Source organism: Cynara cardunculus, unplaced genomic scaffold (genome assembly GCF_001531365.2).
Source record: "Cynara cardunculus var. scolymus isolate 2C unplaced genomic scaffold, CcrdV1 Un_Scaffold_2842, whole genome shotgun sequence".
Lineage (NCBI taxonomy): Eukaryota > Viridiplantae > Streptophyta > Magnoliopsida > Asterales > Asteraceae > Cynara > Cynara cardunculus.
In genome coordinates, this window is record NW_020201238.1 from 1 (window position 1) to 14,959 (window position 14,959).

The 14,959-nt window shown below is 35.1% G+C and overlaps 1 protein-coding gene across 2 annotated transcripts; it reads right to left on the minus strand.

The window, feature by feature from the left end:
- Window positions 1–5,673: 5,673 nt before the first annotated feature.
- On the minus strand, window positions 5,674–11,406 carry LOC112503291 (O-fucosyltransferase 30). Of its 2 annotated transcripts, XR_003067922.1 has the most exons (3): window positions 10,813–11,406; window positions 9,245–10,478; window positions 5,674–5,744 (listed from the first exon to the last, which is right to left on the minus strand). XR_003067922.1 is itself a non-coding variant. In XM_025107353.1 (2 exons), the coding sequence occupies exons 1-2, from the start codon at window positions 11,250–11,252 to the stop codon at window positions 9,428–9,430; spliced, it is 1,491 nt and encodes a 496-aa protein (XP_024963121.1). In that variant the 5' UTR covers window positions 11,253–11,406; the 3' UTR covers window positions 8,865–9,427. The 2 variants fall into 2 exon arrangements, 1 of the variants encoding a protein (XP_024963121.1); XM_025107353.1 differs by lacking the exon at window positions 5,674–5,744 and having other exon boundaries at window positions 8,865–10,478.
- Window positions 11,407–14,959: the final 3,553 nt, after the last annotated feature.

A 14,959-nucleotide genomic window follows, 5' to 3' on the forward strand; every position in this document is an offset into this window, starting at 1 on the left:
TTTTTGAATTTTTGAGTTATGTATTTCACATTATAGACTCTTGTATTATGGACCTTTGTGGGGAAAACATGTATTCTATGTATGAAATATGTGTTATATGCAATGTATGGATTTGGGGTTGTTACACAATTAACCCTTTTTTTGACAATATTTCAAAAAGTATCATAGGATACTTTTCAAAAATATTCTATAAAAGGCTATATGACACTTTATTCAAAAGTGTTTTCATAGGTTTGGTAAGACGTTTATAAATGTCCTGTAAGCTTATTACAACATTTTTATATGACATAAGTGTATGGCCTATAAATTTAAACCATGTAAAGTAATCTATCAGGACAATTCATTTTTGCTATCCTATAAAGCCAAGTTATTGTCATGTAAGTTGGCAACGAATGATCTAGATCTTTAAGTTATTGTAGTTGAATGATAGGTACCCAACATATTTTGTGCCCTATGTAACACCTCAGAATCACATTTGCATATAAACATATATTTCCATATGTCAAGAAATACAACTTTACACATTCGGTCCCAAAATCTACAAAAGCTACATTACAAGTAGCTGTCAAATTTTTCCACAAAATCTCTATACAAAACTTGTACATATAACAAGTATTCAGATACAAAAGATAACATGTTATCCTTCACATCCAATGCAAGCATATATAATTCTTCACAATTTCCCCTTCCCTTTATCTTCTAATTGAACCCAACATGTAATGCACATTTTCCAAAACACCAAAATGAAGGTTAGACCTTGAGATCTAATGAGAATTCCCTTTATTTGCTATTACAGGGTGAATAAACAACAAATTATATTTATAAACTCATATTTGTGTTAGTAACCAATAAACAACACCTTTAATAACAAAACTCTTTTGTCGCATAAAATGATAACACAACTCATTTAACACATTTTATCACATCATATAGATGAATACATGATTCCTCGCATCACTTGGGGTGAGACAACTCCATCTCCTTGCATCATACTGGTGTGAGGACCTCATCTTATCGCATCCCAAGGGTGCGATAAACCAACTTGTCACATTAACATAGAAGTTACCGTTTAATTATTATTATAAAATGTAATAATAATAATAATAATAATAGTAATTTTTTAAAACCGTGTAATTTTTTTATCATGAACCTCTATTTTAAGACACGGGAAGTATTAAGAAGTTCTCCAAGAAATTATAGATTTTAGATTCTTTCTTGCCACAAAAGAATCACCATACATTTTTCAAACCATTCTCCAAAATATAAAAAAGCTATTTAAAGAAAAGAGAAAAGAAATCCTCAAAATTAAATTTTACAAAAAAAAAAAGACAAGATATTAATTATTTTGTAAGAAAAAGAACATAAAATTATCATGTTTGGTAAAATATAAAAAATTTTAATGATATAATTAATGTTAAAATATCTAAAATAGAAAAATTGTTACAGATGTCTAACATTTGATGATCAAGGATTGGGATGTATAAAAAACATATTTTAAGCTGAAAACCAACAAATTTAACAATATTAAGACTTTGAACTCAAACCCTCTATTTCATTATATTCCATCCATATCCTAATCCATTCATTTAATATCCTTTTGGTGTCATTGACATAACATATGTCATTTATATTGTATCTCTTTTGTATATATGGGAAGTTTCAAAATCATCATATAATAATCCAAAAATTGCAATAATCGGGGCTTCAGTTGCCGGCTCCCCCCTGTCATCATTAGGTCATCAACTTCTTTCTATAAAGACAGGAGCATTTACCAATTCCATTACTATGCTTAAATTACATTTTTTGAGTGATGAATGATGAGATAGATGATTCGACATGTCAATGTTTCACTTACTAATTTCAAGAATATATTCAAAAACTTCTAGTTCAAATATCCTCAAACTCCCTACAGTTTACAAAGGGAACCACTTGACAATTTACATGCACCACCATCCATGGGGCCTTACAAATTGTTTCCTTATTATTAGTAATGAATTGTATTGCTCCCTCCCATTCCCATCTCATTAAAAATAAAAAGTTACAATTATATATTTGTAATTACAAATATGAAATTTTTAACTTGAAATATTTATAAGAGTAAATTATACCAATCGTCCCTATGGTTTTGCAAAACTCTACTATTTGTCACTCTAATTTAGAAATTATACCAAAGAGCCCCCATCGTTCCACTTTGTTTGCACCATTCCTTCCTCCTCCTAACAAGCATTTATATCCATTCGTTAAGTAAAGAGGCATTTCGATCATTTTTATTTAAAAAAAGTTAGTGTACAAGTATGTAAAGCTTGTGTACAAGCCTTTAAAGCATTTTAAAAAATAAAATCAAAATAAAAAAACCCACTCCCCTTCCCTGTCCTCCTCCTCCCTCTTTTCGGCCACTCCCTCCCTATTCGCTCATGCTCAACCATCTCATTTCTCATACCAAACTAGTTAAATGCTATAGAATCACCACCATCGTTGATGTCATAACTATATAAACCATGATCCAAACCTCTTTACTTTCTTATTCGTTGATTGATAATTTATTTACTGGAAACTGCAAAACCAGGGTGCAATCAAATTGTAGTCAATGTCAACATCTTACGGAGGCCTTTGATTGTGCCCAGGTTTTGAATTTTTACAGTAAATAGGTGATCAATCAATGATTAAGAAAAGGAAAGAGGTTTTGGATAATGGTTTGTATAGTTATGACATATAAATGATGGTGATTATGTTGCATTTAACTAGTTTAGCGTGAGTTGATTGAATATGGGTGAGAGGGAGAGAGTGGCCAAAGAGAGATGGGGGGATGACGGAGAAGGGTGAGGGATGAGTTTTTTATTTTGTTTCTAGTTTTAAACGTTTTAAAGGCTACTACACAAGCTTTACATATTTATGATTTAGGAGGAATAAATGGTGCAAACAAAGTGAAACAATGGGGGATTAGAGTGGTAATTGGTAAAGTTTCGAAAACCACAAAGACTATTGGTATAGTTCACTGTATTTCTAAACAAGGAAAGGTTGCAACTCTCATGGGTAAATTTTTTGATCTTCTATAATGGGACATCTTGCAATCTTGAAGGCCACAAATACTTGGTCATCAATTGTAGAATCAAAGGCAGTAAGGGTTGGGATTCATTACCTGATCTAGATAAGACTTGTGCTGTCCATGCATCAATCACCTGTACACCACATTCAAATATGAAAATGTCAATAGTCAATAAATGTTCCCCTTGTTTCTTTAACATAATTCTCTATTTTGGTTCTTATGCGGAACAAAATCCGACAGAACAAAAACTTGTTGTCCAACATTTGGCGTCAAAATTCACTAAACAACCTATGTCAAAATAAAACCCTAAAACCTTCCACAATCCTTTCATCCACCTACCTCACTCTCACCTGTCCAGTCCACAATCCCGTGATGCATTATCTGGAGCAAAATAGTTCAAGCCACACAGCATTAGTTGGTTAGAGTCAAATTGCAGAAACACCTCAATCCAACTGAAATTCTACCATTACTGTTTTTTGCAGGTAAGTCATGGGATATAATATATTAGGTTGTTTGCTGGCAAATGGTGCAAAATCTATAAGCACCACTTGGAAATCACAACCACTGACACTTGATAGATACAACTATGTTCTTATTTCAATCTTCTCTTTTTAATAAACCAACGACTTCTAACTTTCCATCTCTCCCCAACGAGTCTGGGAAACCAAAACCTGAAAGGCGGTTCAGTCCCAAACCAAACCATGAAGTTGTGCTACTTGATTTTAGCAATAAAAACTATTTAAAGAAAAAGTTCACACATGCAACATGTATGGCATGCTTTTTGGGTGCATATTGCATATTAAAAACGTGAGCAGGTGAATAAATTGTAAATATGTAATTATGTGCCCACTGTTGGTTGTGTGTTATCTATTTGGTTGTTTCTAAGTAAAATGTAAACCACTGATCCACTATGCATGCTTAATATAGTTCAACCAACTACGTATCATACATTCTACATGCAACACATCCTTTGCATTTTAGATAAACCATAAATGGCCATCAAATTTCAAATAACACAACACATCAATTCCAAACAACACAAATTATCAATCAAGTAATGGTGTAATACATATCAAGTCCAAAAACTACAATAACCCAAAATAGTGCATATCTTAAACTTCTAATGTAGTAAAATCAAAAATGATTCTGCTTTTGTACAGATTGCAATCGAACAGAGAACAAAAATAATCAATACTCATTTCCATGACGAATTACGTTCAACGCCCCTTTATGACTTTCTATGTTTGAAGTGGTGACATACCCTTAATACATGTCATCATATGGATGACCTAGAGATTGGCTACCATCATGGTTCCCCATGGCTTTAAATCAGGTCTGCATGCATCTTACCCCCAGATCCCACCTTCAGGTGGGATATACCGGGTTCTTTTGGTATGGTTTACTGTTCTAAAAGACTTAATATGATAATATTTAAAGCCATTAGAAGGAATATAACTCAAGTCTTGCTATGAAGACTATCCTCTATAAGATATACCTAACTTTCTTTTTGAATAACCACGGTATCTAGCGCCTTTGATCCAGCTAGACCACAAGGTACATGCAGCATAATGCTCCATGTAACCAGGCAAACATTAGGCTTTCCATCTAGTAGGCATTGCCTCTAAATAGTTGATAATAATTGTAGGATTTTAACCCAAGATGTACCTATCTAATGTTCCACATTCACATTCAAGGCATAGTCAAGAATTTAAGACTCATTGACCAATGACATGACTTCTATATCTTTTGTTTTCTGCACTAAAGGATGCTTCTTGGAGATACTTTTGGCGATAAAAGCTCCCTTTATTGTAACAACACTAGAACATGGACATATATACATTGTTTTAGCACACATATCACAAACAATATATAATAAGACCAAAATTAACCCTTACCAAAAAAGACTGGAAATTAACCCGCGTCTTATAATTCTTCCTATTCATCTGCAGAATAATGATACACAAACCATTGAAGTTATTGTTCGGGGTATTTTAGTAAGCAACCATGCATACCCCTCTTTTCACTTGTTGGCACAACTTACCAAACACTCAAACTACCAATGTCAGTTATGCTTCAGAAATGGAGTTTTTCTTGACATTATACATACATCAGCAAAATAAACCAATTTAGGTCGCAACGCTTTTCTAAGATCAATTATCAACCTCTAAAGTCTTAACCATGGCCTATTCTATGAGCAAACAATTATCTTCTATTTTCATTGCTTGAAAATATGAAAACAATGATACACTGCTGACGAGCCTGGAGCATAAAATTATCAGTGAACGGCTAGATTTCTAATTCTACTAAACCCAGTGTGTAAAGAGAAGCAACAGTGTATTAATGAGAACCCTCAAAACCACATACAGTCTAAACAATCCTGAAGCCTTACTCATCAAGAATTTCATGCCCCTTCTTTGGAATTCATTCTTCTAATTGCTTAAAGCCAACTGTAAGTATCGATTTATTTTATATACTAATGGCATTATTTTCATTACTCTATGAACTGGCCTTGTTGGACGATAATTTTGCTATTTTAACAAACCATAAACTCAGATTGGTTTCAGCAAAAGAGAACAGAGTTAAATTAGAATTTTTGTTTAACCTGCTTGGAGCAGAGTAATTCGCAGCATTGCTCTTTCAGAGACAGTAATTCATCTTGGATTTTCTTGATCCTAGACACAAGCTTCATCAGATTTGCCTGCAAAAATTGAAAAATTGATGCAGACATAAAACTGTTTCAAAGAACATTTAACTAAACCATTTCAAGTTCTAGTATAAAGAATAAGTGGTAGGGGGTTACATTATCAAGAAAATAGAGTTGTCAAAATGTAGTGGTTGGGCATCATGTGAGATGGGAGCACAAGCTGGATCCATGAGGTTTTCAAGAAGAACAAAATAATCATAAGGAAGGTCATGAGTGGTTGAGAAATCACAGAACCAGGCGGGGAGAAGTTTTCAAATCATGGAATCTTGCTAGGATTTGGTAAGGTTTTATGTGACATCCATGTCCACACAACACTTTGGGAGTCTTTCACTTCATGTGTCTTGGTGCAAGCGGATAGAAAAAATTTTGCAAATGCAGGAAGCTGTATATACGTTGCATGGAATTGGGATTAATGACAAATGAAAAGGGCATGCAACAATAGATAAAAGGTCTGTTGTAAATTAAAAAGCCAACCTGATAGATAACAAAATGTGTTCTTAATAAGATATATTAATTCAAACATTATAACTTTTATCAAAACGAAGAAATATACTTTTAGAGAAGCAAAAAAGTAGGCATTTTTAGAGAAAAAAGAAACTTATGGTCGCTAGTTACCAAGTGAATTGCAGTAAAATGGCTTTAGAGATGTTGGCGTCCCACATCAGCTAGACTTGGACCATTTCTCTCCTATATATGATGGAAACTCCCTTCTCTCCTCAATGGCTCTTTTGGAGAGTAAATCTGGAGGTTCCACATATTCTCACAATAGAAATGCGAAAACAGAAATATATGTATACCAATCTATAATTACAAAGAAATGAATAATCATTTGGACGTTTTTTTTATTAACCTGGATATCCAACCTGCTATGCGAGCCGACTAATCCCAGGGCGACCACCTGCTTTGCTGGTAGCCCGGAGTCACTGCATTTGAACCTCCATGGCCACAAGGGGATTTTTGTTCCTTCTTGGATTTGAACGTGGGACCTCCAGGCACTTTTGACCTTTGGAGCCAAGCTCAAACCAATCAGGCACCACCCTTGTGGTTTAATCATTTGGATGTTTTGACACTCATAAACTGTACTTTCTCTACTCATTAACTCATGTTCCTTAATAGCACCTTTACTAATTCCTAATTTCCTACATCGAAAAATTGGTCAAAAGATCAAAGTCCCTCCCTACTTGTTCCAGTTTTCAGGTTTGCGGAATAGGAATTAAGGTCAACGAAGAGAACGTGAATCACCTTATCAAATTTTAACATGCACATGAATCAAGCTTGTATAAATCAAAATAGATATCGATCCATTAAAATTTTATTCATGTGTAACTTGATCTTATTGATTATATTATGAAGGCATTATTCATACCTCGACACGTTATTCTTGAAAAATTAGTCTGTGCGAAAAGATCATCACCCGCTTCCAGGTTACTCTCTGTAGAGAGTGACCAAGGATGTGTAAAGAGACTAAAAAGGAGATCCCAAGATCATGCTTTAAGAAACACAAGTGTAGTAAATTTTCAGCAGTAATCACCATATATATGTACTATAATAGATAAATATCACACAAGATACAACAATTATATGAATATAATTGATTGTTTCTCCTAAAAATTTATGCAAATGCCATAGGGTCATAGCCTTAAACCAATTTAATTCCAACCATCAAATGTGATTTACCGAGTCTCTCTTAATTAAAAAAAAAAAGGTCTAACCTTTAAAAAAACATTAATAGTTCTAAAGATCCAAAGAGGCATTCACAATGTAACTGCATTTTCAAGAGACTTGCTGTCGAGAGCCTGAGCCTGAGACTGGAGACACAGCATTGTCTAGGAACATAGCAGTTTTAAGTCAGACATTGGAGAAGATCTAAATGGCAAAAAGCCGATTGTTGTAATTTTAAAGAGATAGAAGTAGCAATACAAAAAACGAATCCTGAATTGTTGTATCATGAGATCTTGGAAGATTTCTACAGTCTCCTAGATCTCATCATTCACGGCAATTCAAATCTCAGACCAGGCAATGCTGTATATCTTTTTTTGCAGTTTTTCTCGAACAGTTGATTCTAGACCTCGTCCTGCTAAATTGAATCCGAATCCACCTGAAACACGACAAATGCAAATGTCTTTTGCTCTCCATTTGGCCTCTGGCGAGAGAGTAGGCAACCTAATTAGAGCGACAATGTATAAGTGAAGTGCTAAAAGTCTTTTACTGGAGATGAACAAGGACTGGTCTAACCAGTCCTCGGGCCTGGTCCTCCAAACCAGAAAAGAGAAAACCTAGTCCTTCGAAAGACTGGTCCAGTCCATGATCTGGAAACAAGGACCAATCTAGACCCGGCGGTCCTAACTGGTTCTGGCCAGGCCCGATTTGTTTTTTAAGTCCACTGTTGCTTCCATGGAAAGAAGTCCGCACGTCCGGACCTTCATCTATCGGTCTTTGACCGCTCCTTATCCGGATATTGGTCCTTATCTAGTCCTTTTCCGGATCAGTCCTTGGTCTGAAACCTAGGACGGACCCATGCCTGGGACCTGTCCTTGAGGGCCTAGTCCTTGGTCCTTTTGTGCATCTCTTTATCCTTTACTTTTTGCATTACCTCCTCTCTATAGGTTGTTCAACAATGCTGCTGCTCTTAATATACCAAAGACCCCCTTTGAGAGTTCACAAGGGACTATATTAAGTTGTTTGCGGTGTCATTTGCTCTAGAACGATATTCGGATACTACAGTATGGACTTGGACCCCTAGGCCTTAGCTTATTCTTTTCTTTTTCCTTTTTCGGTTTTGGACCTCAAATATCTAATCTACATCTTGCTGTGCATCCTAACTTGATGCAGATCATCATCCACTAATAGCAAATGCAGCTCTATAATTTTTTGATAGATCCCCCAAACAAGTGCCAACTGAATTACTCATGGGCAAACTGGTCATTACAATGAGCTGGTGGTATACACCCCTTCTGCCTCAAAGATTCCAGTTTCTGTCTTAGGCCTTGACAACTTCCTTATGTTTCTTTAACTGCTTTTTAAAAGGTTAAAAGTCTAAATACTCGCACAGAAAAGGTAAGCTAATGTGTGAAGGGCATACTATTTTCCCACATTCAAAATCTCAACTACATATGAAGAAAAACTCGAAATAATTTTACGGAGAAGCATCCTACATGTTTAATCAAAAAGGCATACAAAGAAAGCTTGATGATAAAATTTTGAATGCAGAATGATCAATAATGGACCAAGACTGTCGAACAATGTGGCCAAGGTGCTAAAGGGTAAATGATATGCAAATTAGCAAGGAAAACGCAGGCTTTTTAACATCAACCATCATTGGTTTCCTTTCTTTCTCATTGATCTATCAAGTTCAGGTTGTCATCATGAACATGGAGAAGTTTAGCTTTCAAATACATATGATTCAAATCCTATTGATGTATAAATTCAGATCATTTTCATCGACCAAAGGTTAAAAATACATTTCAAGCATGATTTGATTGCGGAGGACATACTTTGTTGAGAGTTCAAATCTCATAGATCCTCAGCTCTTCCACAGCCATCCAACATTTGAAATGTGCCCTATTCATGCTTTTGCATCCCAGAAGTAAAGATTTTTTATTTTTCTCAAAGGCTGTGTGTGGAACTGGATTGTGATCTCCATTGATCAAATGCAAGGACATACATAGAGTCAAGTTTCAGTGGGAACATATTTCCTTTTTTCTCATCATTTCTATGCTATCTGCAATGGTAGAGCCAGCAGTACCAACAAAACCAAGAGAAGCACAGCTACAAACAGTTTCTTCAACATGTAAGAGAATATCAGGAAACCTATGATGCTTTTGACAATCTTTCTTAACCCCTTCATTATAAGAAGCTCCAAACTTCCAACCATTGCTTGCATCTACAACTTTCTTGGCAGTTTTCTGAATCAATTCATCTTCCTCTGACAGAAGAAACAGCTTAATAGAATCTGGCTCATTTGCTAGCTCCCCCAAATAAGTTCCACTCCAGTTACTCATCGGCAAATCTGTCATTACAAAAATATGAATASGCAAACTCTCCTTTTGCCTTAGAGGATCTAGTTTCTGTTTTARCGCCTGGAAAGTACCCCTCCAGTGGTTCTTGAACTGCCCATCTAATAGTCTAAGTTGTGCACAGAGGAAAGGTGACTTAASAGTGTGAAGAGCATATCCTTTTCCTGCATCCATAATCTCAGGYACAAATGGAAGAAACTCAATCTCCTTAATCAAAGATTGTATCTTTTTATCCCTTGGAGCTTCATGAATATCGATGTATGACTCGGAGCCCTTATATGGGCTCGTAAAAAGTGTACCAAATGACAATACAGTGGCTAAGTCAGCTCTTGAACGAGGACCCAGGGTATCATATACATCTTTCCTTYGTCTAACAAATGAAATCTTCTTTTTCTTTTTGAGTTGCTCATCTGGTTGGAAAGAATCCAATTCCCCATTTTCACCATCTTTTTGGAATGTCCAAACAGTTGTCCTGCAATCTTCTTCAACGGCATATACACAATCATTTGTATCACTATTGTACCCAGATAGTAGAGATCCACATTGCCTTAATTTTTCCAACAAAGAATCATCCATCTTTGAATCTTTAAAACAAAMATAGTCGACATCGATATCACAAAACAAAGGTACAAAATGACGCAAGTCTATAACTCGAACTGCTGAATGGGAAACCAATGCTGAAAGATCAATTACATCTGCCACTGATACATATCTGCAATCAAGTTTAGCAATATAATCCAAAATCAGAGATGTCATATATTGAAGCTTATGACATAAATCACATGACCTAAGAACCAAATGTGTTCTAAGGATCGACTTAATGACTATGAAATTAATGAACGATTATAAAATCAGATAGTGAAAACCAATTGTTAGTAATTCATCACACATAACTGTAAGCAATCATGTAGCTTTTACTAATGACAGACGAAAAGGCAAAATCAAATATATCAAGACTTATTGTGTTCATAAACAATCAAACCAATAAATCAATAAAGACCTTGACAATTCTGAACAACTAAAAAGAAAACCTTAAACTCACTCACCTGTGACCTTGGATCAGCTCAATCGCATGATTCCACACAGCAAACCGGAGCTCATTCGGATCAGAAACCCTAAATTTTGGACAACTTCCAAGAACAACCGCATGGTGATCCAGAATAGGAGGAACAATTAGTGTCCGGTTAAGTATGGCCGACATTAAGACGGCATTCTTGAATTCGGACAGCTGGTTGCTGAATCCACTGTGTGGTGCGTACCAAAGGAATTTCTCTGCTTTTAGGGTTTGGAGTGTGAGACATTGAGTGGTTTTTAGGGAATTGCGGAAGAAGAGAGAGTTGATGGTGTAGTTGTCGGAGAAGAAAAAGAGAAGTAAGAAGAAGAGAGCAAGGAGGGAAATGGAGAGGAGTTGCTTAGATCTGTGAGTGTTTATGGGTTTCCTTCTGAATCTATTACTTCTGCTGATATTGAAGTTGAGAGGTTCCATTTTCTTCCAAGCTTTTAGAAATGGTGGTTTTTCCTGTTCTCCTCCCCCTGCCAGAAATCTTGATTACATGCCATACTACTTATATATCTGGGACTGGTATAAAATAGATTCTCGAAAAATTCAACTGAAAAGATTTATCTTCTCTATAAGTTTGAAACATCCAACCAATTTAAATAAAAACTGGATTCATCTCATCTGCACATGTCAACAACAGTTTCCAACATTTATGGACATCATTGTGTTATAAGTACCCTTGTTCATTGTTTATTCCTTTCACATAGTTGATTTGCCGTCCAAGATTTAGGGGCCGTTCGGTAGCAGCTTAATAAGCTGTATGGGATGTATGACTTATTCGGTAAGCCATGTAAGGTTGTTCGGTTGTGGCTTAATGAAACAGATGATGGCTTATTCGGTCAGCTGATAAAAGGGTGTGGTTTGCATTCGGCCCTCATTTTTCCTTTCTTACTCTTACGATTCACACTGCCTCCCTTCTCCTTCCTTAGGTGTGCCTCCTTGAAGAAGATGATGGTTTTTGTAGCTCCTTGCTCCTCCTTTCCATCTCTCGATCTCTCTCGAGCTTTCTCTCCATCTCTTAGATTTTGAACTGGGTTTGCTCCAAACTTTTTGTCGATCCATTTCTTTCACGCAATCAGACTGTGGATGATGGTGTTGTTGGAGGTGGTGATGAGAGCAAGTTTAAGAGCAACGAGCTAGAACCAGACTTAACAACAATAGAGGGTTTTTTTCTAGTCTTTTCAGACTCAGAAAACAGTGGGTTTGATCCACAAAAATTTACAAACAAAAAGTCATTTGTTCTAACATTTTTATCAAACTATTGTTTTATTCAGACAAAAATAAAGACTGGGGTAAAATGGTCATTTTCTGACATTTAGACTGTTATTCATCATAACAACCGAACAACAATGTATCTGTTAATATACAGACAACTATATCTAGACAGGTTTTAACATAAAACGAACCGAACAGCCCTATGCTCAAAGTTACAACCCAACTTAACTTATATCTCAATCTTTTTCCTTTTTTTAAGTATATAATATTTATATATACCAAATAGAACAAATAAACTTGCACACCCTCTTCACCTTTAATGAAGTTTGAATCATTGACCTCATAGGAGGCCAATGATTCATATATCGCTAAGCCAAAGATCCTTTAGTTTATATCTCAATCTTATATGAAAAACAAAACTGATTTGTTAAAACATAACTTCTATTACAAGCTACTTTAAAAAATTATTTTAAATAGTGTTTTGATAATCTATAAAAAAATTGAATATCTTCTCATTTGAATATAATTAATTTATCATTTAACAGTTAATTTATTAGTTGTTTTGCCAAACATAACTTACGTGGGTTGAATTTGTAAACAACTAATAAATACAAGGGTACGAAAGAAAATTAATATAAATTAATTTGAAATATTTTATGGGCATTAAAAATGGTAGAGGAGAGCACCGGATGGGTTCCGCTGGAGTGGGGTTCAACCCGATAGGGTTTCGGGGTTGGTAGAGAGGCCTGACCTTCATGATTTCGAGGTGAGATTTCTTCAGGGTTTGGGTGAAAATCAGGTACAGCAGATGTTACTGAAAATGATGTACAAATATGTTCATCTAAGCATGGAGAACTTTGGAAGAAAAAGGTTTAATCAATTAAAAGTTTAGAAGAGTATTCCCGAACCCAATACTTCAATGCATGAATGATGGATGATTCATGGATTTATAATCCCTATTCTTATCAATGCATGATGGATGATGGATGATGGATGATGGATGATGCATATTACATGTGTAATATTCGTTACACCAGATTTAATGTAAGATTTGGTGTCAAATTTAGTATTTTTATGTAAGTTTCAGTGTCCCTACTAAAAATGGTTTAATGGGAGATTTGTTTAGCAATGGGTGATTTTGATATAAGCCCAAACTAGCTTATAAGTAGCTTGTTTTTTGAGTTATTAAAAGGGTTTCGACACATTAGTTGTTAAGTTATCTTTAAAACAAAGTTACTTTGTTAGTTTTTAATGAGCTCTAGAAATTATTTATCAGGTTTTTTTGGCGGTTATGCCTCTTATGTTAAAATTGAGTCGTCATACCGACTTAGAGAATCTCCAATAGATTTTATAAAATTTCTTTAAAATAGAAACCAGAAGTCAAAATCTCTTAAAAGCTTGCATTAAATGAATTTCAACATCAACTATAATATTAAAACATTCTATAAAGTTATCATCCCAATACAGAGCTTTATATAAAGAAAACTAATAGATCAATTTCATTGATGGAAAATTTTAAATAACATTTATTTATCCTCACCATAGAGTTAGAGTGTTAGAGAATTGTATATATTTAGAGTTGTGTCTATTTTAAAATACTAACAAAATAAAAAATCTGTTTAAACAATATAAAAATAAAAATTTCAGTTTTTCTTTATTTTGAAGAATTTGTTGGAAACTGGCTTATCTTATACACTAATTCGCCAAACCAACCCTTAAAGCATCTCCAGTAGATTCTTCAAAATGAAGAAAATGGAAAATCTTGTGCAAATTTTGTTCTAGCGGGTTCCCTCCAAAACTTTCTCCAAAATTAGGCATATGGTAATGGGGCGGGGATCTTAATCTCATCCCCATCCTCGATTCCTCATCTCCATCTAGGGATGGTGATTTGCCCCGACCCGGTAGAGAACCCGGTTCACCCGATCCGAACGGGGACGGGGATTCCCCGCTAAAACGGGTCCCAGGGCCGGGGATCCCCGGTAGACTTAAACCGGGGACGGGGCCGGGGACGGGGAATGTTACTCAAAACGGGGCCGGAGTCGGGGCCGGGGATCCCCGGTATAATCAAACTAAAGCATATTTTTTTACCGGGGATTGACCGGGTTTACCGGGTTTTGACCGAGGATTGCTAGAATTTGACCGGGGACGAGATGATAATCCCCGTACCCGCCGGGGACCGGGGCCGGGGATTACAAAATCCGCCTCATCCCCGCCCCGTTGCCATGCCTCCGTCCCTGTCGGGGAATATGATCACATTCTCATCCTCATCCCCATCCCCAACGAGGACCGGATATCCCCCAACAGGGATCTTTCTTCCGATTTATGTAAGATATTTTATCAAATTTGTGAGAGACGATACATGTTTAAATCTCGCATATTTCTGATAAACCTAAAATCAAAGGGAATTTAATTTAATACAAAAAAAATCACAACATCATATAAATAATTAATAACCTAAAACCAAAAGAAATTTAATTTAATCCAAAAATCTTAACATCACACGTACCAAAACATATCGAGTAATATCCAAAAGACATCAAATAATTGTATTTTGACTTGACATCTAAATATTACATACTTACATCCAAAAGATAACAATTTTAGATTATAAAACTAGTTAGGAAATAAGAAATTATGAATTACTGATTTAGTTGAAATAGATTATATATATATATATATATATATATATATATATATATATATATATGGGCCTATTCAAAGGAGAATTGAATTGTTTGTGGTAACTGTGAGAACCAATCTCAACCAATCATTTTAATATATTAATTATACAATTAAAATCAAATTAAAAGGGTATGTTAGTCAATTCTTAATTTAAAATTAAATTTTAATTTTTAAAATGCAACCGTTTCAAATAAAATAATTAATATTGATTTGCATTCCAAAAATAAAATATTGAT